At 33.4% G+C, this 27,411-nt stretch overlaps 3 protein-coding genes across 8 annotated transcripts; 1 reads left to right on the top strand and 2 right to left on the bottom strand.

Annotated features, from left to right (window-relative positions):
* Positions 1-303: 303 nt before the first annotated feature.
* Positions 304-6,977, bottom strand: LOC100747961 (polycomb protein Sfmbt). Of its 4 annotated transcripts, none has more exons than XM_003487170.4 (10): positions 6,898-6,977; positions 6,088-6,380; positions 5,758-5,992; positions 5,476-5,675; positions 5,212-5,406; positions 4,831-5,095; positions 4,002-4,738; positions 3,553-3,808; positions 2,809-3,158; positions 304-2,559 (listed from the first exon to the last, which is right to left on the bottom strand). In XM_003487170.4, exons 1-10 carry the CDS (start codon positions 6,917-6,919, stop codon positions 2,230-2,232), a joined length of 2,883 nt encoding a protein of 960 aa, XP_003487218.1. In that variant the 5' UTR covers positions 6,920-6,977; the 3' UTR covers positions 304-2,229. The 4 variants fall into 4 exon arrangements, with proteins under 4 accessions (XP_003487218.1, XP_003487216.1, XP_012237479.1 ...); XM_003487168.4 differs by having other exon boundaries at positions 6,088-6,356; positions 6,898-6,968; XM_012382056.2 differs by lacking the exon at positions 6,898-6,977 and adding an exon at positions 6,749-6,891.
* A 1,311-nt stretch (positions 6,978-8,288) lies between these two features.
* On the top strand, positions 8,289-9,540 carry LOC105680370 (serine hydrolase-like protein). The gene has a single exon (XM_012382139.3). It carries the CDS (start codon positions 8,387-8,389, stop codon positions 9,272-9,274), a length of 888 nt encoding a protein of 295 aa, XP_012237562.1. The 5' UTR covers positions 8,289-8,386; the 3' UTR covers positions 9,275-9,540.
* On the bottom strand, positions 9,362-12,640 carry LOC100747841 (protein arginine N-methyltransferase 9-like). 3 transcript variants are annotated; one of them, XM_024365643.2, is made up of 8 exons: positions 12,448-12,640; positions 12,168-12,386; positions 11,976-12,102; positions 11,452-11,853; positions 10,374-11,375; positions 10,145-10,301; positions 9,971-10,036; positions 9,362-9,896 (listed from the first exon to the last, which is right to left on the bottom strand). In XM_024365643.2, the coding sequence occupies exons 2-8, from the start codon at positions 12,328-12,330 to the stop codon at positions 9,555-9,557; spliced, it is 2,259 nt and encodes a 752-aa protein (XP_024221411.1). In that variant the 5' UTR covers positions 12,331-12,386; positions 12,448-12,640; the 3' UTR covers positions 9,362-9,554. The 3 variants fall into 3 exon arrangements, with proteins under 3 accessions (XP_024221411.1, XP_012237559.1, XP_012237560.1); XM_012382136.2 differs by lacking the exon at positions 12,448-12,640 and having other exon boundaries at positions 12,079-12,102; positions 12,168-12,308; XM_012382137.3 differs by lacking the exon at positions 12,448-12,640 and having other exon boundaries at positions 11,452-11,907; positions 12,168-12,182.
* Positions 12,641-27,411: the final 14,771 nt, after the last annotated feature.

Here is a 27,411-nt window from a genome sequence, read left to right as displayed (position 1 = left end):
ATAGTGTAGTTTTTTAATTAATTTTAGCACTACTAAATTGGTGTATTTTATTATATACTGTACTTTATAAAAGCAGAAAAAATGGCGCAATTAATTGGGAACATATCCAGCTAAACAATAACTGATAACAAAAAAAAAAAGAAGAAAACGCGTTGCTAAAGTCAAAAAGAGAGATCTCCCCGTTCGGTCACGCAGCGTTGTTCTTCACAGAGGGGAGATCTCCGCTATTCGGTTGGCTAAGTGTTAAATTTTACAACGGACGTTATTTTGTTTTCAAACTAAAATTGATATAACACGTAGAAATCTGTTATTATTTGTATTTTTAATTTGTAAGTAATATTGTTTTTTCTCCTTTTGTACTCATAGTAATGTGATTAGTGTATTTAAAGCAGAACCCAAATTTTGTCAGTTTATAATTATAACACTATTTATAATGCCTCCCAATTTGTACACAATGATGATTTCAAGAAAACTTTTACTACTTTTCTTTCGATCAGCAGATATAGACATATAATATTTCTCCAAATTAATAAATTTTCTTTACATTGCTAATGTGAAATAGCTAATCAACATAATAAACAGAAACAAGTATCGTCACAATAAAATCTAAGTGATTATTAGTCAAATATCCAACCTTATATCAATTAACTGCTAAGAAAACGTTTAGGAACCAAATTGAATTGGTACCCCATGAGATTCCAAGATATTGAATAAATAAAGAGAGTAACAATGTTACCCTATCGTACTAAAAATAGTATTTAAAGAGCCTAAGACGAATCAGTCTTAGACTTTACTCGACTGGTTTGATTTACTTTACTGTAATGATTATAAAGCTACATATAGATACAATATGTGTTATACAAATGCATCAACCACTTTCTAATAGTTACGCTTCTTTTACACTGTGGTTACATTCTCTTTATCCTCTTTTTTTTCAAAAAAAATGAGCTAAACCTAATACTGTGCTAAATGCTATATTTACAAGATTAGAAGTTGACCGTTCCGTTTTTTATTTAATTATGTACAGACGCGTAGCTCTTGATTACAGTAGAGAGTAAATCAACAAATCTATTAAAATATATAAAACTAATTTAGTATTGCGAATGATATCGTCAAGGCAAATATGATTGAAGCTGTAATGAATTGATACTCGGAAACTAATTTGTACTTTATGATTTATTTTTACTACCTTCTTTTTTACTTTTTCGTATTAAATATTATATATCTTTGTTGATTTACTTCTAAATTTTTCCCCTTTTAAATTACACCCTTTAACTTTCTGTTTGTTTAAAAAAATCTTTAAATATACATTAGTATCTTTTTTCTTAATGTGGTTCATGCATCTGTAATCAATTTAGTGCAATGTGAAAGCATGGATTTACAAATAACGGCGTTGTAAAAGAAATGTTGTCAGAATAATAAAATAACTTCTGATATACATAAGAATGTTTAAATGCAATATGTATGCATGAATTTCTCTTGATATTTTATGTAGAAATTTATATATACATGTAAATATTAATATAAAATAAATCTTGTATTCTTTACCAAATACCACGTTAGTTTTAGTCCAAGCTCCATGAAATTATAAATATGTATTAAATATGTTTCATTCAGTTCTGGAATTCATTTATCTATTTGCAAGCATTAAAATAACTACTGTATTGTATTTTAATTTACAAAGAAGTAGTTTGGTATTCCAATTTCTGTTACGTCAAAAAGTAATTTACAGATAGTCAGATTTTGTAAGAATTGATTTTATGAAAAACATTCAAATTAAAACTAATATTTTATCAAACACCAATTTTAACCTAACCCCCAATGAACGTGTATAAATGCATAAATAAATAAGTTTCAAATTATATTTTTAATTTATAATATTTAACTATTTTCCAAAACAAAATATCTCATACTTTTGTCTTTTTGTAGCTTTTTTCTTTTTCTCTTTTAAATAAATGGTATTCTTTCCAAATTTACATCCTAAGTGATAGAGCAGGATCTCTACCTTTACCTTTCCCTAATTTCATATGTGTATGCATATATGTATATGTATATTTATATACATACACATACACATTTTATTAATAAAGTATATAACAAATACTGTATATAACCATGATGAAATATGAATTTTTAATTATTTGCATCTATATGCCTTACCTGTAAATCCATGTTTATTTGTATGCAATGATGGAACTTATTCATGGTATTATCTATGTACTATCTTTGTTATAATAATTTTTTCAATCCTAATTTCAACCTTTCCTGAGCTGGATTCACTTTGATTTTCAATTGTTGAATAAGATCATATATCTTTAAAGAAGGCCCAACTTTAAAACCGGTCAGGTCTATTATTTGGTCCTTAGTGAGTGTTAATAGAGTTTTTCCATCTATCTTACGTTTACTAAAATTATCGCAATATGTTGCACAATCATTAACACGAAGAAATTGTGCAACATCAAACACATTCCACTCAGATGGCACTAAATCACCAGATTCAGAACTCTTTTGAACACCATCTGCTAACCTTGGGATGTATTTGCTAGAAGCAGACGTTACCTGGAAAATACCATTTACTTTAAATATTCATATTTAAAACTTTTTTATATGTGAAATTCAGCAAAAATTTAACAAGGTTTAATATTAAATGCATAAATGTTGAGACGTTATTCTCACTAATTTACTATATAAATATAAAATATTTTATGTAGGATTGGAAATTCAAAAATTTAATATTACATCTAATTAATCAGTAATATTCATTAATTAATATTCATCTCTAATATAAAAATATCAAAATATATTTACATTAATGTACGACGTAGCAATTCGTTCTTTTGGTGGTGGAGGGCTTTGTATCTCACTTTGAGTATCATTTAATGCTTGACCTTGTCCAGTGGTAGGACTAGGTAAAGTTTGATCAGGTCCAGCTGGTTCTTCTGCTGGTTCTGGTTCCCTGTTTCTTTGTTCTGGTAAGCTTTCCAAGTCACGTTCTCTTTCGATTTTTATTCCTTGGGCTGGCTCTACTTCTCGTTCGCGTTCACGAGCCGTACTAATACGTTCACTGTGCCGAGGTAGAATGTTTTTCGCGCAAGATACTTTGTTGCTTTTTTTCACTTTTCTCTTAGCTTTACGTTTAAGGCCTCTTGGTGATTTTACTAAGAAATGAAATGAACATGTTCATTTATGACATTAGAAAAAGAAAACAGAAGTTGGCACACAAGAATAGTAAAAAATATATTAATAACATTGAAACAAAACTCATTCTGGAAAATATTTTTAATCCATTCACTCCCAACAAGATATCTCGTAGTAAGCGTATGTACCAAGACTGCCGACTACAAGTTATCTCATAATGTTTTTTTCATTTTCAAATTACTGTAAATACCATTTTAGTACTATATCTGCAACTAAATATTAGATTTTGTGAAATTCCATGTTTTTTTTTTAAATAAAATCTTGGCGCCTAGGGCAAGATGCTCCAAATTTGTCTGGCAATGAATGGGTTAAAATATGAAACTACATTTTTTAGAATATGAAACAAGTATTTACCAGTAGGACTAGTGTTTTTATTGAGTACACGGGGCCCTTCTAATTTATGATCAACCAAATCACACCATCCAACTGGATAAATGTCAGGACTCTGACAATCTAGCCATTGATCATATTCGTCCTCCCAACCATCAAAGTGTACTCTTAATAACCTTCCAATCACCCTAGTAATAGTAGCAACACAAACTAATCTAGGATCCATTAAATCAGCTGCTTCAAGCCTCATTCCTTCAATAAATCCATGTTGAGGTATTTCCTATAATGAAAATTTCTGTATGTTGAAAAGCAATGAATATAGTTATACATGAATACAAAATATAATAAATAGTACAAAACCTATAAAATTTGTATTTCTATAAAGGTTTTATAATATTTCTTAAATTTATTACCTCTATGAAAAATACTATTTCTAACGTTTATTACATTATTAAAATTATTTCTTTAGTTACCCTATTAAATAACTGCACAGGAGCGGGTATAGTATTCGTCTCTGTTAAATATGTATCCCATGTAAATGTAGTAGGATCATAGCCCTTTGGTGGTGTAAGTGGTAATCCATGTTGAGAACAAAATCCAATTGGAAAAATACAAGGTGAACATGAATGATAGCAGAACCAATCAGCACCACTTGCATCTTCATCATAACTATCTATACGGATCATTATATAATCTTCTTTTAAAACTTGCATAATTGTTGCTGCGCATATGGCAGAGAGATTAAGAGGATCAATGGCTTCTATTTTCATTCCTTCTCGAAATGTGTATCCAAGATGTACATGATGGTTCTTTGGCACATAGAAAAGGTCTTCAGTTGCGTCGTCTTCACACAATTTTGATTTTGACACACGTTCTAAATATTCAGGATATGCATCCAACGTTTGTCCTACCCGTTTTGCCCACCCAACAGGATGTATAAGAGGAGAATCTTCGTGGCACCAAAAGCCATTGTCTTCGGGTGGTGAATCATAGTATCGTACATGTAATCGTTTACCCACAATTTTTTGTATTGTTGCTACTTTTACTTGCGAGATTCTATTTTTATCTACGACTTCCAAGTGAAATCCACATCTAAAACGCGACTTCATACTATCGTTAACTTTATTATAAAAATTAGTTGGCAGTGTTCTTGCACCTGTCAATCGTTTCATTAGAAAATCCTTCCAGTCTTTGTACTTATCAGCAATTGCTGTAAAGGATTATTATGATTCATTATTACAAATTTTGTACAAAAACAAAGGGGGATCCATAACAATGTAAGCATCATAAATGTTTGCTTACTATTAGGTGGAATAAGAGGTTTTCCAATGGTTGCACACCAACCTACAGGGTGTATGTCATTCGAGCACAAAGATACCCAAAAATCTTTATCATCATTGAGTCCAAAACCCTCATACCTTAACAAAGCTCTATATCCAGATATACGTAACACAGTAGCAACCCAAAAGGAATCTGGGAAAGCTTCACATACTTCGTCGCAATCAGTATTTTCCACTTCTACTTTCATACCAACTGTGATATTATCCCATATTTCTGATATAGGTGCCTGAAATATAAAAATTGAAATAAAATCTATGCAAAATTCAAAGTATAATAGCAAAAATATCAGAATCTAAATTAAAAGTTATGTAGTACTATATTAACATTGTATGGAAGACTGACATGTTTAAAACAAGATACTGGAGCAGCACAAAATCCGGGTTCTGTCAATTGTGGGGTCCAATCATAAGAACCTGCCATTTCAGCAGTTCTTTTTCTTCTTACAGGTAAATCCTCCGGCATTACTGGTTCTGATATAACTTTCTCTTTCTCTAGTTCAAAAGGTTCTTTTATGTCTGTTTCTTCTTGTACTATGACCTAAGATATTTAAAAAATATTGTATGAGTTCTTCATTTTTTTAAAAACTTATTTTTACATGTAACTCACATTCTTTGTTAATTTAGATTCATTTGGAGAAGTTGAATTTACAGATGCATGTGCCTCTACAGAATGTGATGGACTATATGTAGAATCAGCAGTAGGAGCTGTATGTTCTGAAGATCTTGCACATGCTCTACTACAAAATCGTCGTTCTTTAGTATAAAATGCATGTTTCACACCAATAGCACCACATTTTTCGCAAACAGCTATAACAAGATAATAGAAGCTTACAATTATACATCAATAAATTTAGAATTTATAATTATGATCTTGAATTCTATATCTAACCTATACCATCCTTACGAATGGGAATAAAATTTAAATCTGTATGTGGTTGATATGCAATTGGTGTCTTTAAAACCAATCCAGGATGCTTTATAGGTTTTATTTTCCTATTGCGATTATCCTGAGTAGTTTGTGTTGCTGCATTGTTTACAACTTGCTCTCGTTCTTCGTCACCAATGTAATCTTCTAATGTCAAATATTCAGTCATTTCTTGTCTTTCAGACTGTGAATCATATTCCTGAAAAAATAATAATGGTAAATATTACTGTGTACATATTACTTATAGGTACAATGTAAAATTAAAATATGTGTGTTTAAAGGATTAGAGTTTACCTGTTGTATTTCCTGGGAATCGACAGCTTCCACAGCTTCATCAGGCTCTGAACATTCATTAGGGAACTGAGGTGGTAGATATCGTACCATAGTTGTAGGTGCGATTTGGTGATTTCTAATATTTTCATATGGATTTGAACCATGAGGAAAAAAAGGACTTTCAGCTTGACGTGGATCCAACATAAGTTCATGTGTAGGTTCTCCATGTACCATCATATCTCCCATCCATACCATCCCTAGTTCCGGTAATCCAGGGATGGAAGCATACACTGAATTCATACAAATATCCATTCCTATATTCACATAATGATTGAAATATTACTCTTAGACAGATTATATATATTAATATCTTTTAGTATCGAATAACAGGATATTACAATCGAACGAACAATATTTGATGTAGGACAAAGTATATTCTACAAATACTGCAATTTCGATTAAATTATGATGCTTAATAGGTCGAAGGATTTTTAGTACATGCAAGAGAATTCATTTAACAAATTACTATACAGAACGTAATTTATTACACAAAAACAGTTTTTTGAATTGATTCTATCGCATCTGAATTCTATTCTATGTCGTATAAAATGTGCAAAAAAAACTCAATATGATTTATTTCTCAAAGCGACGCCGAAGCTTTGAAAATCAACATTTATTCAACCTTTTCCACTGGGAAACATGTTTCAAAAGAAGAAGTTTCTCTTTGGAGATACACCATATCCTGTGTAAAGTATTCAGTCCCAGAATCATAAATTACGATGTAATTTAACGCGCGAGCATATCACATAGCGTAGGAAAACAAGTACGAACCATTAGAAGCTTGCATGTCCATGACAAAGCAGAGCCAGAAAACTCCTGTATATTCAAGTGGTGTGCAAATTGTTACGCCACCTGATATCAATCATTGATATCATACAAATTTGGCGGTATATACAAAACTTTAATTTCCCATTTATTATTATTTTGAATAACGAGAATCTGGTACGATGAAAAATGAGGAAGTAGGGAGAAGATTGGTTATTTTATAATTATAATTATTTTCTATCATATTTATCAATAAGTTTGTTTATTTATAATAAAATTTTAAATAACCAATTTTGGTACTTTATTATTCTTAATAATGATCCTTTCTGATAATTCTAACCATTTGTAATGAGATCGTTTATTCCCAAAAAACATAATTGTTAAAAATATAATCTTTTTCCTATCTTTTAAATTAGTAAGTTATTATGTAAAATATTATTCATTTTTATTTAATTTTATACAAATACAAAGTTATATGAGTGTAAATAAAGTTTAGTGCATCTTCGTTTAGCATATTATATGTTTAAATTCTAAAAGTTTCATTCAAGATTATATAAACAAATCTCGACATCCATTACCGAAATAGGTTGAAGCATAGGGAAAACTGTCCGAAAATTGAGTCGTGAGAAATCAACATGGAAGACAAGAGGTTCTCATTTTGTGCATGCCTGACATACTATGAATATCTCAAACAGAGATACTTTCATATACTGTTTACTAAATACATTGCCATATATTATATATAATTAATTTGTATACATATATAATAATAATTATTATTTTTAAGACTTTAAGGGTAACATTCTTGTTTAAATTTTCGTAAAGAAATAAATACTTTTAGTACAAATTATGTTTATTAATTTTCTAACTAGGATAATCAATACTAAGAAAATAACGAATATGCAATTATAATTCGACATATATGTATACATATACATATACTTACAGAAGCTATGACATTATGTTTTAGAACAATTGAAACATTTAAAACATCGATAATTATTTTCAATTGTCTTTGTTTTTCTAATAAACTGCACTGTTTTTATGAAATAAATAGTAACTTTTTTCCTAAACATGTTTCATTAGCTATCTAACTTTAATTACCAAATGATCAAATGCAAGTAAAAAGAATGTTAAATCATGTTCTTTACAGTATTCTGTAATAGCGAAAATATGAGATATATATTCCTAATATAGGATTTATTTATCAAGTAATACACTCAATATTTTATGAATATGATTAGTACATTATATTACTATGTTAAGTATTTGTGACTTGTAAAATTATTATTCGTTTTGAGCTTTGGACTCTAACATTTCATTCAAGTTCTTCATCTACGTAATTTACAATGGTAATTATTTTTGTATTAGTATTATTATATAGTTACAGTTAAGATTAATCGAAAATAAGAATTTTTAGTCTTACTGAACATAAAAGAAGATAAAATAACAAAAGGATTATTTTGTATAAAGTAAATATTTTACCAAAATTAATATGAATCAAGGAAGAACATCAATAGAAGTGAAATTCCCAGTACCATGGGGTCATATTGCAGGCAAGATCTATGGATCTCTGAAAGAAGAAAGAGTTCTAATGGTGCATGGTATTTTAGACAATGCTGGTACATTTGACAGGTTAATTGAACACCTTCCACAGAAATATCAATATGTGAATATAGATTTGCCAGGGCATGGACTCTCATCTCCAATGCCATCTGGAATGCCATTGCATTATTTTGATTATGTCCATTCAATATTGTTTGTTTTGGATGCACTAAAATGGCAAACCTGTATATATATTGGACACAGTTTTGGAGCTCATATTGCAACATATTTCAGTATTTTGTACCCTGGAAGACTTGAAAAAATTGTAGCACTCGATGGATTTCTACCTTTTCTGGTTAAGGATATTGTTCCTTATATTCGAGATGTATATAATTTAAACGCTTATACTAAAGATTCTAATATACTTTATACTAAAGATGAAATTATGTATGCTTTGCAATTTAAAAGATTTGAGACATTAAGAATGGAGGCTGCAGAAGCTTTATTTAAACGTGCAGTTACTAAGGTTGGTGATTTGTACAAATTTAATCGTGATACAAGATTAAGACATGTTGTTAGACCATTTTTTACACTGGAACAACACAAGGAAATTTTTAAAAAATATACAACTAAAACATTAATAATTATAGCGGACAGTTCCGTACGAGTAAATATTTTGTCACAAATAGTAAAAACATTACCATTAATTACTAACAAAACTGATCTTTTTACTGTAATTCAAGTCAGAGGAAATCATGATGTACATAATAATTATCCTGAGTGGGTAGCACCACATATATGTAAATTTCTAGACGATAATTTACAAAGTAAATTATAAATTATTTATTATTTCTATAAAATATATATATTATTTTTATAAAATAATTTTTATTATATAACACTACATGAAGGGGATGTATGAGAATATAATTCATATTAAATTTATTTTTGTAGTACTTAATGTAAGTCATTTTTTACAGTATTTATATGCACAGAGTTTATTATAAGTATATACACTTTCATCTGTATTGAACTATATGTACTTAAATTATTGAAAAATGTAAAAAAAATGTATATTTTAAAATTGGTAATAATTATAAAAAATTGTGTTTTTAAAATCATTTTACTTTTACCCCAATTATACCTTCACCTTGCAGAACTTTTATACATACTTCGTTACCTTGTAAAATGGAATTCTTTAATTCATCTTCTAGTAATATTGCCATATGATTCATAAATGACCCATTTCTTTTTGTATCATAATTATGATTTAACGTCAATTTGACTTTGTACCAACATACTAAAGCATTTGGTAATAACTTATTATTAGTTGCACTTATTTTTCCAAAATTTATCATACGTTCAGCAACTTCATTTTCTCTCATTTCTATCAATACATTTATATCGGATAAAGCTTCATATAAATACAAACTCGAATTCAAATCAAAAATTTGATTTATCTGTAATATTGTATATAATATCATGGCGAAAAATTTGTAATTATATTGTCTTATTATAACATTTTATATTTTACCTTAAATTCGTTAATGTATTGTGCAATACCATAAGAAGTTGTATTATTAAAAGTATTATGTGTTTCCTGTAAAGGAGTATTATAAGGTAATTTGGTATTAATTTTTATGTATGAATACAGAAATTATCTTAACATGTTGACAGCCAACATATTAAACAGATCTCTTAAATATACCTTTTCACAATTTGGTGTATTAAATGCAAACGTCGATATATCTTGTAAATTTTTATCTTCTACATAAACCATATTTGGCAAGTCATCTGAAAATACAAGCTGACCTACAAAAAATATCTGTTCAGGCAACAAAATGCCATTTGGTTTAAGTAAACATCTGTAAAAGTATTAAAATTTTCATTCCATTATAAACAAAATGTAATTACACAGCTTTTGAATATATTCTTACCGAAAAAATTCATGATTATATTCCTCACTATAATCTCTCAATTCTCCTTTAATGTCAAAATCATGAATAAATATAGTATCTAAGGAATCGGAAATATGATTGTATTTTGATATGATACGTAATTTATCCTTGAAACCATTTTGTTCTGCTATTTGTTTGATAAATTGTTGAAATGCTATATTTTCATTTTTGTAGTATAAAATATTGCTATGCTTGTTTTCCTTTAGTAATATTAATCCATAAATAGGAAATGGGGAAGTATCTAAAATACTGTGTATTTCTTTGTTAGTGAATGATTTGCTAACCTCGGTAAGTAATTTTATGTACTCTACATCATTTAAAAACATTATGACTTCTTTTGGTAAACGGTACAAAAATTTATGATCATAGTTATCACATTGAGAATTATTTGATGAATATGAGCATTTAAGTTTTCCTTTCAACATTTCTCCCTTAATTGCAACTGCGTCACCTTTCTGTAATGATTTTGGTATTGTAGGGAAAATGGCAACTTGCCAACATGATTTTTTTTCTGAAGTGTCTATTGTTATTTCCTCATCAAGATGTAACTTAAACCATGTTATTAAACCATCTATAGTACCACTACGTTTACACGTTATATCTATAATATTTTTTATTCCATCTGTATTAAATTGTTGTAAGTCTGACAAGTCGTTGAAATTGATGGTGAAAAATGCTGTGGGTTCTACTATGTAATTAACTTCCACATTTTTTAAATTGTCTGTGTCATAGTATTCCTCATCCAATAATACAGACACATTATCAAAATTTAGAGGACAAAAATGTTTTACTTTATCAAACATCACAGCTGATTTGTTTCTTATATATTCACATTCAACAGCAGCTATGTAAAGTGTAGCTCCCATTGGTATTACTATGCCATTCTTATCCAAAACATTTGAATGTACGCTTATCATGGATGGTATCACATGTTCTCCAAATAAACCAGCATCAAAGGTTTCTGTAACTACTAATTTTACTCTAAAAGATTAGGAATGAAATTAAAGCTTTTTTGTTGGTTTAATTATATTATTATTATTATTATCGTAGAACTAACCTTTCTGCAATATCTGTAGGGATTACAAGGTCTGAAGAAAGTTTTGGTAATAATATTATGTCTCTGGCATTGTTAGTTTCAAATACTTTCTCCGCAATTTTTAACATTGCTGGTGAACATTCACAGGCATAAATTTTTTTAGCACCTGCATTCTGTGCATATAAACTTAATAACCCTGTACCAGTTCCTACATCTAATACAGTATCATATCCTTGAGAAATTCTCTTGCGAATTACACACTCAAAAGCCATGTTTCTCTGCTTGTCATTTAACATTGGAAAATGCCATCTATCTACAGCCATGCTATATGCATTTTCCAAGTTCCGTTCTGCTGGTAAAAAATTAGGATTCGCTTGCAGGGCTCTCCTTAAGTATTTTATTGCCTCTATTGGATCATTATTCCTTTAACAATATAGTTTTTTTCCTCATTATAAGGAATTTTAGCGGTCATGATATCTGTCACGTCAAAAAATTAATTTTAAATTGACTGATAATACATTAATTCAAGCAATGAGTTAAATTACCTTAAGAGATGCGCTGCGAAATTATTTAACATATGAGGATTGTTTGGATAAATATCTAATGAACGCTTGTAACATAAAACAACATCTGCAAATCTATTCTCACCTGCTAACTGTATTCCCCATTGACCTTAAATAAAAACATTTTTAAGTTTTTAGGCTTTAAAAAGTACTGTTGATAAAATAACAACATACAGAGAACATTAACAAATGCTTCTTCAATTTCTAATCTTTTTGGAGGACATAGCTCTGCAACAACCGTATAATATGCATATGCTTTTCCTACGTTCCCAGTTCTATTATGATCGTAAGCTTTTTGTAATGACTTTTCAACTATTTCATTTAATTCTCTCTGCATTTTTAATAGTATATGATATCTTCCTTATATTTATCATAAGGAAACATACTCTTGTTATTTATTACAATTGTTATTGTAATAATAATTGTTATAATTGTTATTATTAACAATAATTGTTATTGTTAACTACAAAAGTAGTTATTTATTGTTAGGAACATAACCACATATATACACTATGAAGAAATATAAAATTAATAAAGATTCCTTTTAAGTGTAATATTTTTCATTAAATTGAATGTTTCCAATTTATACGTCTATTATCACATAAAAACAACTTAATACTATTTATCTCAGAACGCCATCTACTGCTATAATGTCATAGATAAGAAGAAACTTATATAGATGTTGATCTTTGAGATTTTAAGAATTATACCATAGATAAAGTATAGAATAGATCTACCACCTAATGAGGCTTTTGCACTGAATTATTATGTTCATTGTTTATATCATTTTCTTTACTCATTGAATATGAAATACAAAAGAAGAAGGGATTATATATGGATGGAATATATGCAATTAAAATTATATATGGATGGAAGTTATTTGTTTCAAAAATAAAATGGGAAGGTGACATAGTAGTCAGAAAACTGTATTAAAATACAAGATGTTTCAAAACAAAAGAAAAATTTAAATACTATCGATGTTTTTATGGGTATGTGAAATATTTAAAGTACAGTTTGGATAGTTTCGAAAGAGAAATAACTACTTGAAAAGAAAACGTTCTTTACTTCTAATTAGAGAATATCTTGATCAATATTTTTATGCAAAGAAGCATCTGTATTTTTCTATTGCATTTTGCGCGGATATTAAAATAAATATTAAAATAACAAATATTTAAATCCAGATTGTTAGTTAACCTTAAATCTAGAAAGATTTTCCTATAGAATTTTTATGTATGTACGTATATAGAATTTTTCTTGGAATCTATAAAAGTTTCTATTTTCAGTAGAATTTTTGTAGAAAAACTTGATTAAATATTAACAATTAAATATTATTTCTATCCAGAATGTAACTAAATAAACGATTCTTTAATTATCTTGCATAATTTGTTTTTTAATGTGTTATACCGTATTTTATTCATTAATACAAACAATTTCTGTGAGAAATACAATGTAGAAAATTCATAGCAAGTACAAATTAATCAGATATTCATTCGTCGCTCTATCCATAGAGGATCCGAATGATTATTATGAAAGTAATAAAGCCGACGCGTTCGCGAGTAGAATAAGCCGAATTTCTGGATTTCATTTCATTTCGTCTCATCCACTGGCAAATAGAATGATTGGGCTTGCACGGCCAGCGAATACAAATCAGAATACGTTTCGATCATTTGCGAACTAGATGCACGTCTATCTGTTTACATGCATAATACGATACGGTTGCTTATAGAATACGAATATATTTTCGCGGTATATGTATATCTATTTACTACATTTATTTGAAAATTCAGACTTCCTTGATAGATATATAATAAGTTAAATATATATTTAATCTAATATACTCGTTATATTTATATTTTTATTAAATACAGATATTATGAACAGACATATATACCAATCAACATTCTAATTTTCATCTGCTATTTATACCTATCAAACCCACAATTCCAATGTATGTTTGTAAATAGGTATGTACATAGTCTTTTAAATCACAATCGTCGCTTGCCTCTTACAATCTGGCTAAGCTCTCTTATCGACGCTCGTAAAGAACGGAAAATCAGCGATAAGGTACGCGATTCGGAGTGGATTCGGGTCGCGCGTGCGGCAACGCGCCCACGCGTGTTCCTTCTGAATTGGTCAGGCGCGAGGCTACGCGATGATCGCTGATTTATGCCGTATTGTGCTCTTAAACTCCTCAGTTATATATAAACGCGTCGCTTCTAGCCGCGACAATGCACCGGGCCCGGACTGGTCCTGATTTCTTTTCACTTGGACCGGCCACTCGCGTATTTTGTTGGCGCAACAATCGTCTTTGCTCGGCCCGTCCGCGCCGCGCGCAGAAATCCTGCCACACCGTGGAGAATCGCAATCGCGACGCCAGATTTCGAGGGTTGCTGCCATAACCTGAAAAGATATCTATGTATCTACATGTTTGTATACAGGGTGTTAATTTTAAATCGGACATCTAAATTGCTTCCGTTATTAAAGGTAAGAGGAAATGACCAACGAGTATTTGGTAAATGATTTCAAGGAATGCATTTGATAATTTATCGTACGGAAAACAAGAAAAGAGGCAAAATATTATCTCCATGTCTATGTTTCTCTTGTCTTTCATAGAGAAGTTCAATAAAATTAAATATCTTTCAAACTAATCATATCTAGATACAAATACCTTAACACGTTTCGACACATTTTTCTGGAGAATAGATACAAATTATAAATTAGATTTATTGCATTAATTATTACAATTATTATAATTATTTATTTATTTTAATTATTTATTATATTATTTATTTCAATATTAATTACATTTATGTATATATATCTATAATTTATAAAATATTCTATAGAATGTAAGGAGAGAATTCATCTCGTAACAATATTCCCAATTACAAATTTTACAAATTAACAAAATCTCGAAAAATTCTTCCTCCAATTCGTCCCGTGGCTCCAAGCATTAATATCCCCTTGAGAAAAAGAAACACCAACAAAATTTCGTCGTTTGATCGCGGAAAAAAGTGAGGCTCGCGATCGCGCGTGGGCGGACTTTTATAGCGGTTGATTGCTTGATTTATAATCTCAGGCCGGCTCCTCGGAGGTAGACCGCAATCATAAAGGGATTGCAAGACGTTTGTGCTAATATCCGTGGATTTTTGCGTAGTTTGGGCGTGGAGGGATGGGAGGGATGCTCGCGGCGATCAAACTTTGATTAAGAGCGCCGCCATATCAGATGCCTAATTACGGACAAAAACTAGGGGACATTGCCTACCGTAAACACGCCCCCGTCGTTAAGGCAGAGCCTTGAAATTTACTTCGCCATTTTCAGACCATCTTCCTACCCTTATAACCTAGACTTTCGGCTAATCAGAGATCGCGAATTTTACGGTCGATGATGGGATCGTTAAAAGAGCGCTGGAATGGCCGCTTTTATAACACGTGCTTCGTTCTCATCAACTACGTCACGGAAGCTGCCATTTGTAACGTCAGAACTTTGAAAAAGAAACGAGAAAGGGAAATATTTGTTACGATACTTGCTGGATTCGTCTCGATATCCGCTAAAAGATAGTTGTAAAAATGTTACAGGTTTATCTATAAAAAACTGAAGGAGACTGAAAATTCCGAGAAAAAGAGAATCAACAAAAAATTTATTTTAACTATCTTAAAGCTCCTTTCGAACCATGTTATACCAAATCGCAAAATTTTCTATCGGCTCGCTAACAAGACAATAATGTAAGCTGATCAATGTAATAATGATGTAAACCTCCGTTTGCGACGATGAAGATTTTGTTTCTAAATTTTGGTTTCTGATAATATATATGTATACATATTTAAATTAATTTGATCTGAGGAATGACGGATGTATTTCGATCTGATCGACAGGATTTGCGAACTACGTACACCCTGTTTAAGATAAGCAAATGTCCAGATACTTTTGAACAGTAGTACCTATACATAATACTGTAACGTCAAACAACCTTATAATCGCGCAGTAATCTCATCTAAACGTTCGAATACTTTCCATCTGGTTGCGTTAGCACCGTGTTCGTGCCCGTTTGACACGCCACACACGTTGACCCGCTAAGCAGGGACGCGCGAGCCGCAATAAATCGCTTAATCGCAAAGCGGCCTGTGTCGAAGTCTGAATCGGGTTAGCTAGAAATCTATCATTTTTCGAGAGGCGTGGCGAAGCGTTCGTTTAAGGTCAGAATCTATCGATCGGAGTTGTGGCGAGCATGGACCACCGCTGAGAACGCTGGCGAACAATCTGCCAGTCACCTTTGGGTGATCTTAGCACATTCGTCAACTTCATAACCCTGTTGCTGGTCGAGAGACCAGGCTCGATCTGGGATGAGGGTATCGCACACGTTCACACGCGCCGTCAGTTTTAACCCCTTTGACTTTGACTTTATCATTTCTTTAAGTATCGTTGCGATAAACGTTAAAAATTTGATTCACCTTAATCTCAATTTTCAATTTAAGTTTAAGTACGGTAGGATCATTTGAGTTGGAATTATACATGAGTCAACCTTAAGTACGTTATTTGCTTCGTAATTCGACAAATTACGTATAGTAAAATAATACATTAAAAGGAAATTTTGACTTAGTTTCTTCCTTTTGTTGTACTTTACGTAAAATACGTAGCTAGTTGCTTTAAATATCGTAACTCGGTCGAATATGTTTGTCGCCTATGTGCAGATCAAATTGTAAGAATTCAAGCTATATTCGGAAGAAGGAATTGGAAGGTGGCTGATACAAGTGCTGTCATCGAAAGATTCGACCGGAAGGAATACATCGTCGATCGACGATCGGCTCATTGGTGGTCCAATATTGTCCGTCGTTCGATATCGTTGCATCGAAGATCTTAATCGTTTATTTACGTCGGTGAATGTACTCGCTCGTATCTACCTGTCGTTTCATGCATTGTGCGTGACTTTGGCTTTGCCGCGAGATGCGTCACGATGTTACAAGTCGATTTTATTTCCTGCTTGTCGTCCCATTACATAATAACTCGATGCCATCGGACGTCTCGATCATAGATTATCAGCAATCGATAGACATCTACACCGACAACCGTTCTCTCATCTTCTTCTCCTCTCTCCCTTCTTCTTTTTCTTCTTCTTCTAGGAGTGATCGAATCGCGAAAAGTATCGTTTGGCTTCACCGCCATTGATCCTTTCTGCGGAATGTAACGTTCATTTCCGTTCGCTGGTGCTTGCCTTGCGATAGCGAGTTCAGGTTAGACGTCAATAGAAATATCGCGTCACGTTATACACAATACATACAATATACAGGAAACTTTTGTATGTTATATTATACATGTTATATAAAACATTTTGAAATTTCATTAGCATTGTAACGAGAAGACCACGGAATATTTATACATTCATGGGAAATTTAAAGATATAAAAACTGCATAAAACGCGCTCTAACATGCAATAATATATAAAATATTAAAAGTGTAGCAGTGGTTGTTAACATTAGGTTGTCCCAAAAGTTTCTTTCGTTTTATAAGGAAATAATAGGTGGATCATACATAACTCAATAAAATAATATAAAACAAGAAATGTCGTGCATCTATTATTCCCTTATAAAACGAAAGAAATTTTTGGGACAACCTAATATTTCGACAAAACGATTCTTCATCTAGATTCGATGTTTTTAATTAGAATGTATATTAAGAAAAATATAAATGTATGTCAATATCCGTAGCTTAGTAACGAGCTACTGAAACCGATCTGGAAACTTGGAACTTTACCTTCGTTTCTGTAGTTTGTATTAACATATCGCGATAAACACGGTGCGCAAAGAACGAGCGTGCTGGTTCCATTCTTTCATTTCCTCCACCTCTGTTGTGGTAGCATTAATCTTAAACCCATGTCAGTAATAATCACGCGTCTTATATCCTCCGCGTGAAACGAACCGACCGACGCGACGTAACGATTGCCTGCCTTCCCAGAAACGAAAACTTCCTTTGAGTGATGAACGTGTCAAGTAGGTATATCCATACGTGCATCGATTTGAACGCAAAGGATGTACATGTGTAAGGTAGAGGGAAGCGATTAATAATTTTGGTCTTAGGAAAACTGTAATTGGAAAGCCGCTAAAAATTCTGCTTACGAGCTCTTCAGCTTTCAATCGGATAGCGGAATCGAAACTTTTCTAAATTTATCTAGAAAATTTATTAGCGTTTGGATTATGTAAATCTTGCTTACCGAACATTTATATAGTAGTAGCTTTTTTATTATCAGAAAATTAGTTAGTGAAATGATTGATTCTCGAAGCGTCGACTAATAGAATATTTGGAGCTGATTTTTTGGTATTTTTCTATGCATCTACAGATTTGTAGAGGTTTCCACGTGGTGGGACGGAAGGGAATGAACAAAACTCTAGTCTTATAGACGTCCGATTGTATTACAGCTGTAACTATATCGCTTAATCCTCCCATGGGAGTGGTCATGCGATCGGCACAGCGGTACCAATGTAATCCCGTAAAAATGTAAATTTAGCGCTGCCCCGAAGCACGCATCGCGCCGCTGTTTGCAGCGTTTGATCGTGTGCGTGGTGTCCAATGCGTCGAATCGTAGACACAGAGCGTAGTTAGAGCGCATTACAACGCGCATGTAATGCGCTACCCACGGGCAAATATTCACAGATGCGAGCCGGGAAAATTCGGCTTTGCTCTCGCGCCGGCTACGGCTAACAGGATTTATCTGTATTCGCGTGTGCGTAGCGTCCCAACGTCCCTTTCTCTCTGTTCCGACTCTTCTTCTCTTCGTGTGTGCCAATGGAGCAAAGTACATATGTATGCATGCGCGTATGTAAGCACAGCCGGTATATAGGCGAGAGAAAGAGAAAGAGAGACGAGTTAGACTAACTAACGGACTACCAGTTCATTAGAGATCGCTAAACTTTAGGGTGCACCGAAAAGGGTGAGGATTTCGTTATCGTCGCCCTGTGCGTAGTTTTATGCCAGCCCGTATCCCGATGCTAATAAAAATCAGTCTGGAGATTCTTTCGAGTTTTTCCCGCGATATATGTGAAAATGGACAAAGAGACTTTCTATGAATGAAGATCAGAGAATCGATCATCGTCAATTTGTGTAGTAATTTTCAAGCGTTAGGTTGGGTATTGATTTTTAGTTATTTAACCATTCAATATCGTTATATTAATTAATGAACCATCAATGTGTTATTCGATATATTGTAGCGTTCAGTCAATTTCTCGTAGCAAGATTCGAAATTGTTATTTGAATTTTATCTTCTCTGTACTATGCTGTAAATTCTTCTACCCCTTCTGGTGGTTGCAGCGGATTGCGGGGTTAATCCTCGAGTAATGCACTCGAGTGAAAAGAATTAACCAAAGGGATGTCGAATGATCAAGAGTCACTCTCTTTTTGTACATGCCACCCTATTCTCCCGTTTTATAAGACACAGGGTGAATCGTGGCGGCTGGTAGCACATGTCGCGTTCTATCGCGTGCCTAACACCCCATGCGCAACAATTGATACGTTCGAAACGTTCGGAGGGGTGCAATTTGAAATCCTTGGTATATATTTTACTTCAACCAGAGAAGGATAAGAACAATCAATATCTAGTAAAAGTTAAAACGAATCTTACGCTATCAATTTCATTAAGATAAATTGACGACATAATATATATCAATTCCAAAAAAAAGACACCTTGGAAAAGCATGTTTTTCAATGCGTAGTGATGAAATTTACTTCACAAATTAGTAAACACGAAGCGAAATAGCGTATTTTTACTTTCTAATGAACAAATTATCTGATTACTTTTATTAAAATGAGAAGTATATTAAAATATGATCAAATGTCGTGTTTTATTTATGGCAGTTTTGTCAGGACTAGCAATCTAAGTTACAATGAAAGTAGTGTCGTCATTTTTGGATCAGATCACATAGTAAATGGCAGAAAAATTGGTATTTCAATTGCACAAACAGTAGAAGATACCTACGAAAAATTCGCTTCGAAATATTCAATTATTTCTTTAATTTCTTATTTCTTTTCGTACAGTACAGACAAATAATCGAACAAATAATACATTACCCATGTACATCGTTTATTAAATAGATTTTATATAAACCTATAAGATCATTGCCGTTCTTTCAAAGTGTTGAAGTAACTACTTCAAGAAAAACTCTATATCTTTATTTATGTATATCCGTGATCCAGAGACCACTATTACGCAGAAAATAGAATTTAGTGCAACAAAAATATTCTAAATATGGAGAGGTCCATATTATTGTACCCTTGAATATACATTATGTTTTGAATTATAAGGTCTAGGAACAAAGGAATTAATAAATAGATTAGCTAAAGCTGTAAGGTTAATTTTTTCGGTAATGTCCTTTTGCTATAATGTGTTCCCTATCGATTCTATTGTATTGTAACACTGAGAGAGTAAGGATCTGGATCAACATAAACTTATACATTACACTTATACCTTTATTTATTTCCATATATTTTTCTATTACAAATTCATCCACTCGTTTTTGAATCAGTCAACCTCAACACAAAGAAACAAAAACGAACTTACTTTACACCTAATACTTACAACGATACATTAGTGAGACGAAGCAAGAGAAGGAAAAAAAAAAGGATCCTGTGGGCGCGTAATAGGACGTTAATCAAGGAACGATCGGTAGGAAACATCAAAGGAACAGTGTCGGTGGAATTGAAAATTGCATGCAAATCATAAGGAAAGAAGGAGTTTATTTCTTCCTTTATCTTGACGGGCTCCCTTCATTTCCGATCGCTTCCTTCCTTCCTGTCAAACCATGTAGCCGCAAATTAGCCGCAACGTCCAAAAGAAAGCTAAAAGAGGGTTGTACCCACCATCAGCCATTTCCATTCGTAGCCCCATGCCACGTCTTGCGATCGGTAATCCTCTCTTCTTCTATCTGCCTTCGCTATAGCTCTGGAAACTCGTGATCGACCGACCGTATCAACTGGCATTTTTCCACTGCGATAATTATCACCCCCCACGATCATTTCCATCAATTTACATCATAATCGCTTTTTCTTCCCCACTCGTCTCATCTCGTGTTCGAAACGTCTTTATATTTTATGCTATTTTGATAGCAGTTATCTTGCAAACTTAGATTCGTTGTTACAACTTCTGGAATTTCCTAAACAGTCAACAAAACTTTCGATTTTCAAAAAAACCCTGGAGATAGGAAAGCTACCGAATTTGTATGTTTCTTTGACTGAACAATCGTCGAAATCCCGATCCGTGTCGCGCATTGTTTTTTGCTAGACTGCAGGAACAAAGGGGGTAGGCAGGCCATTGCGTAGGTGCGTGGAAGCGTCGTGCTCGCTAACAGGATTACGAAAGGGTGGCTGTGTAGGGACTGCTACGCAGAGGGGTGCCGACAAGTGGACCGAATAATGTTGAGCGGTACAGGAAGGTGCAAAGCTGGGACGCATTCCAAATCGGAGGACGTTGAATATTTGGAATATTTTCTCCAATTCTATTATCTACGGTTTACATCTATTGTTCCATCTAAAAAGAGTTGCATTTCAAAAAATTCAATTTGATTCTTTCCTATTTGATACTTGTAGATTAATTAGTATTAGATAACTTGGTCAATAACTCCAAACTATCGAAATAATCGAAACGACCAATTTATAGAAACTTTATACAGTTTTACAATGGTTTTTATTTTGTCTCGCATTATATAATTTTTCATGTTAATTTCGTTAACATATACCTGTAATCGAATCATTTTCTCGTTTTTGATATTTTTTTAAACGACGTTTTCTTACTCTGTCGTTTTCATAATGTGTCTCATAATATACAACAAGTTTGACTATTCTGTGCAAAGATGAAGATTGAATTTTAAAATGTTAAAGCTTAGATGATTCAAATAACTCTACTACAGTCTGCTACACACGAATTATTCTTCATGAAGAAAACAAATAGTGTATTGCATCAAATACACTATTAGGAAACACCTAAGCTGACAATACTTCAACCTCCACAACGCCATTCTCTTCGAATCGTTTTCGAATCATCGATTATGTATATTAAACGGGCAGAAACGAGGCACGGAAAGAAAGGTAAGCTTTTTCAATGAAAACAGACCGCCTACTCGGTCCCTTCGCATACATACATTACATATGTCAGCTCGTTCCGAGTCGTAATAATCGGCCGACAGAATTTACTAACAGAATCGAGTCTCGTTGGCCCTTTGAGCGTGGCGTAATGCGATTCGCAAATCGACCACCGTGCCGATCACTGAAATTATTGTTCCAGAAATTAGGGGTTTGCAGCCCGTTCTTCCCCTCCTCTCTTGATAACCCGCCTGCGCGGTATGTAGCCACCGAATCGACCAATGAGGAGCCAACCACGGGGGTGCATAATATTTAGCTAGTGTACTCTCTGTACGCTCGTAATATCTGCATGCAGATTTTCCAGTCGGATTCCGTACAACTTCTTTTTCGTTTATACTTTCTTGGATTTCGTTTACATTGGAATTTTGTATGTGGATAACGTATTATTGATATGTTTGTTGGAATTATTAATATACAATGGCGAGCGTTACAGTGGCGGCAAACAGTATTATCACACACGCTTATTTCCTAATGAAGCGTGTGGAGGATGGTTGCTTGTGTTGTTGTTTAAATGACGAAATAATCTGAAGTTAAAACTGTCAAGTATATTTTAAAATAGAATAAATAAATAAATACAGACAATATTCGCTAAGATGCTCGTACTAACGGATTTGCTAAAGACAATGTACAAATCGCTAATAAGATCGTTCCAGACTAACTGATAAAACTGCTATTGATTCGCACGACTGACTGACTTCTGGAGAACATGGTCGTCTATTCATATTGGTCGAGGGAATACCAGAAAATTCGATATTTTCGTTGCACGTAACGGCGATATTGTTTTGCCCGGAGTTTATTTATTATTACATTATGTGTATCCTAACCATGTTGATACTCCGAGGCAAATAAAAAACAACATGATTGGAATTGTCCTCTAGTTCATGTGCCGCTACAAGCGTCTTATTATAAGATTCTACGTTTCATCACTGTACATGTCAATTACTCGAAATTAGAATTTGAAGTTCGTCCAAGTAGAAGAGGTATAGCTTTAAATTCTAAGGAAAAGATCTCGATATTTTCTCACTAGTATTGTGCTTTAATGCTATTTTACGTTATTAATAAACTTATATTCATTAATAAACTGTAAGGAACTAAAATCAGGCAAGAGAAATATTTTCAAGAACTGTGATTGTATCGCGAGAAAGTAAGATACTCGTTGTTTGTCGATATATTCTTCTGTTCTGATACAAGTTAGCTATATTCGAAACACGTGCCAACCCTGTAGATTCGCGCTGCCGAGAAACTTGGGATTTTAGGATTCGCGATTTCGTCGAGATAAAACAGGGGGAGAGATTCTGCGAAGATATATAACTCGTACAATCGTTGTTTCTCCTTTTGTAGGTATACGTATAGTATGAGGCTACAGATAGTTTCAAAGATGTATCATAGAAAGACAACGAGAAAAGTTAAATAATTAAAGTAGTTACACCTAGATGTTATTACGAAAGAAAAGTTAAAATTTTATAACTATAGTCCATATATTTACAATAGCATCGATTATAGTCGGCGTTCAAGTAATTTATTTAATACTAATTACTTGACACCTGTAATTATTGTTTTGATTCTGTGCTTAATTACGTATTAAAAATACATTTGTTTCGAAGAAAACTTGAAAAAAGTCAGCTTCTGGTACATCTGTTAATTTCTTCGATGTTTGTGCTTACATTTTTGTTTAATTCTTTTTCTACACAAACTGAATATCCGCGGTGAACTTCTCTGTATACGGGAGGCATACCTACTCACAGTCATGTTCGCCGTAAAGAGTCAGAGAATAAAAGTTCATCCTCATTGTTTATTCCAGAGGAACTCTAAAATCATCTTGTATTATTAAGAAAAAAAAACATTTTTAATATCTCGCTTAATATAGTACAGTAGTTTCTTAATGAAAAATTAAAATATAAAATCTATCGTAACACTTTTTACCACGGGAAACAGAAATTCTTGCTACCAATTCGTAATAAAAAAGAAAGAATTATAATGAAACATAGTTGAAAATTGGGTTTTTGAATCGACCTCTACGCGTGTGTATCGCAAGTAGTCCGGGTTTTAGCGACACAGGAAGGGCCAGGAAGATCGAGGGCGGAGCACGGACGTAGAAGAATGAAATGATCGAGTTATGCCTGATTGCCGCTTGTTGTTCCAGCTCGATAAACCGGACCCAAGCCATCCGAATTCACCTTGTTCTCCCCAATTTTATCAGTCCGCCCTCCGCAGTGTAATCATCTTCCGTGGCGACGTTCGACCCTCTCCAATGAAACCAGCAGGGAGATTCCACACTTTTTTAGTTATCCATCGTCCAACCTAGAAGTCCTCCTTGTCGCGTTTACGCCACGTGAACGTCGCGAAATCGCGAAGTCAGCACCAGGACCTCTAACGTATAATCGGATTCGCCACGATTACGTCGGCTTCTGTATACGCCATAGCGTTTCACGATCCTTTGAGGATGATGAAGGAGCACGATACCGAGTTATATGGAACGCTTTGATGTTCTACGGAAGATGGTGACGTAGGTGACTTAACGTCTTAACGGAACTTGCTTCATGTAGATTGTAACAAATATTTGTATCTCGTTATAACGCGTGGTGATGATCTTGCAAAACGATTTTAAGATATTAAGAATTTAGGAATCCGCGCACTTTAAAGTCTAGCAATCTGGCAATTATGAGATTTGGAAATTTGGCAAATTGGGAATTTAGGACTTTGGAAATTCGAGAATGCGTGAATAGGAAAATTTTGGTACTTAGAAATTTGGCAATTTAAAAATCGTTATAAGAATATTGTAATTTTCGAATGTTGAGATTGCGAAATTGTCCAATCTTAGAATTCTGAGATTTCAGAACGTTAGAATTTGTAACTCTCTAAACCCCTAAACTCTTCAGTTTGTATTTTACTAAGTATTTCATATACTTTTGCATCTTTAAACTTCTCGTAAATACATAAAAGTCCACGGTCTAATTATCGACTAACTGAGCTGCTTATTCTCTATCAAAGTAAAACTAGATTAAAAATCAATACACGACAGATAAGTGTAGCTTGACCAAAGGTCGTCCCTTTAAGGGATGAAAAATATGATCGCCACTTGTTGGTTCGTATCGACGTCCACGGGGGGTATTTTTGAGACCTCGCTTACCTTGCTGTTGTCAACGACGTTTAATTCACCGTGTAACCGTACGCGAGATCGAGTTAACGTTAAGATCAAATTGGATTTGGCGTCGGCGCTGGCCCGACTAAAACTTAGTCATCCGGCAGGACCCTCCTAATCCATTTATGTTCCTTCGTCCTGGCTGCTCCATCGTCTCCTACGTACCCATTGAAATAAAGAAAGCCGTCCAGAACAAAGGGAAAAACGAATCGTCGAAAGGTGAAACGAAACGGTTTGCTAGTTTCCATTTAACTCGTTCCAAATGAAAGACGATCGATGTGGTATGAGAAAAGTAGTTTGAGCGTATATTGGAGGCCATCGTGATGAATTGTCTGTGCGTTGCATTTGCAATTATTTATTCAGATGCAAAAGTTTCCAAACATTTTGACTTATTCGATTTTGATTAAATATTGATTAAATATAAATTTTATTAAATATTGAGCGAATATTAATTTGTCGATATTGGACTATTCTAATGTATTCTACTTCTTAGATTAAAGAAGAAAAAAAGAAATGAAAAGAAAATTGTGAGTTTAGAAAGAGAAAAACCAGGCATTTTTCATTTATTCGATCTTCGAAATATAGTTCTCTAATCTACACGCAAACAGGTCGAAGAGGAAGAGAGCGACACGGAGTTTGTTAGCAGGAGGTCTTCGCTTTTTTGTAGGTGCGCCGTTTGTCGACGACACGGGTAAACTTTCAGAGAGTTTCGCGGCGATTCGCGGGGCGTTGCGAAGGCGGCTTGCAACGGCGGACACGCCCAGCGTCGCGACGCTTTTATCGATCAACGGTCGTACGCACGCCAACGGCCATTTTACTTTTCCACGGATGGATACGTGAAAATTCACCGGGACCTCTGTTACCATTGAAAACACGAACGGAGGGAGAGGAGTGGCCGTGATGCGAACGCATCAACGACGCGACGCTGTTCTCGCGGATTTTGCCCTGAAACGCGAAATTGTCGAGACGACCCTTTGCTTGGAAGTTTAAGTAGATTTTGATAATTGCGACATTCAGACGGCATATTGACTGCGTAAAATGACAAGTATCGCGTTTCATGAACAAGCGATGAACTCTTTAATCAATGAACCTTAAATTTATAATATTCGATCCGTTCGTTTCTGCGTCAAGATATAGAAATTTCCAGATCCTGAAGATTTAGGAGTTTTCGAATTTTTGCATCTTGAAATCTCACGTTTTTCAGATCTTCGAATCTTCGAGCCTCGGAATCTTGGAATCTTCAATTTTTGAAATTCCGATTTCACCGTTTAATTTTCTATTTTATGAAAGATTTGTACAAAAACCTACTCTGTTCAGAATAAAGTGGCATCATTCACCGTCATCGGATTCACGAACCAGCGATTAACCGTCCAATTAATGAAAGTTAACGCGTAATCTTTGTTCCATTCGTTTCTTGCACTTTTTTAATCTTCTTTTCCTCGTTTTGCTTTGAGAATCGTCGGTCGGTTGGATCGAGTCGGTAGGTACGCAAAACCGGCTTATAGGCTCGTATATCTCTCTATAGGGCCTTATCATATTTATGGGAGCCGGTGGAAGCGTGCGACATGGAAACCGCATCTGTCGGCATGCATATTTTTAAATACCAATTCACCATACATGGTTCCACGGTCGACACGATTTCTTTCTTCTTCAACGCCATTACGCCACTCTCTGTGCTACTTCGCTTATTTATTTCGCAAAGATCCGCGGGGGAGTGAAGAAATGTCGCGAAATGTTGACGACTCAATTCGAAAACGCAGGTGAAGCACATCGGTGGTGTTGATTTAATTGTCATTCGCCAAATTATTCTTCGAAAATCTTACTGCAAGTAAGCGTTACTGTTCGGATTGAGTATTACTATCAGCTTAGTGACCTTGGATTCGAAAGGAAGAGAAGATAAAGCGTGAATGTTAGATTGGAAGAAAGAGGATTCATGAAACGCTAGCGTGGGCAGCTATCTTAAGCGTATAATGTGTGTTATAAATGTTTTCATTGAATATTGGAGCTTATTAATATAATGGACTGTTACATATATAATAATTGATAATTTGTTTTATATATTAGGTCGTCCGAAAAGTTTCTTTTATAAGGAAATAATGGATACACAATATTTTTCGTTTTATATTATTTTATTTTATATTATTTTATCA

The sequence above is a fragment of the Bombus impatiens genome, unplaced genomic scaffold (assembly GCF_000188095.3).
Source record: "Bombus impatiens unplaced genomic scaffold, BIMP_2.2 scf_0142, whole genome shotgun sequence".
In the NCBI taxonomy this organism is placed as follows: domain Eukaryota; kingdom Metazoa; phylum Arthropoda; class Insecta; order Hymenoptera; family Apidae; genus Bombus; species Bombus impatiens.
Note: the sequence above shows the minus strand (reverse complement) of the source record. Positions and strands in the feature narration are given on the sequence as shown.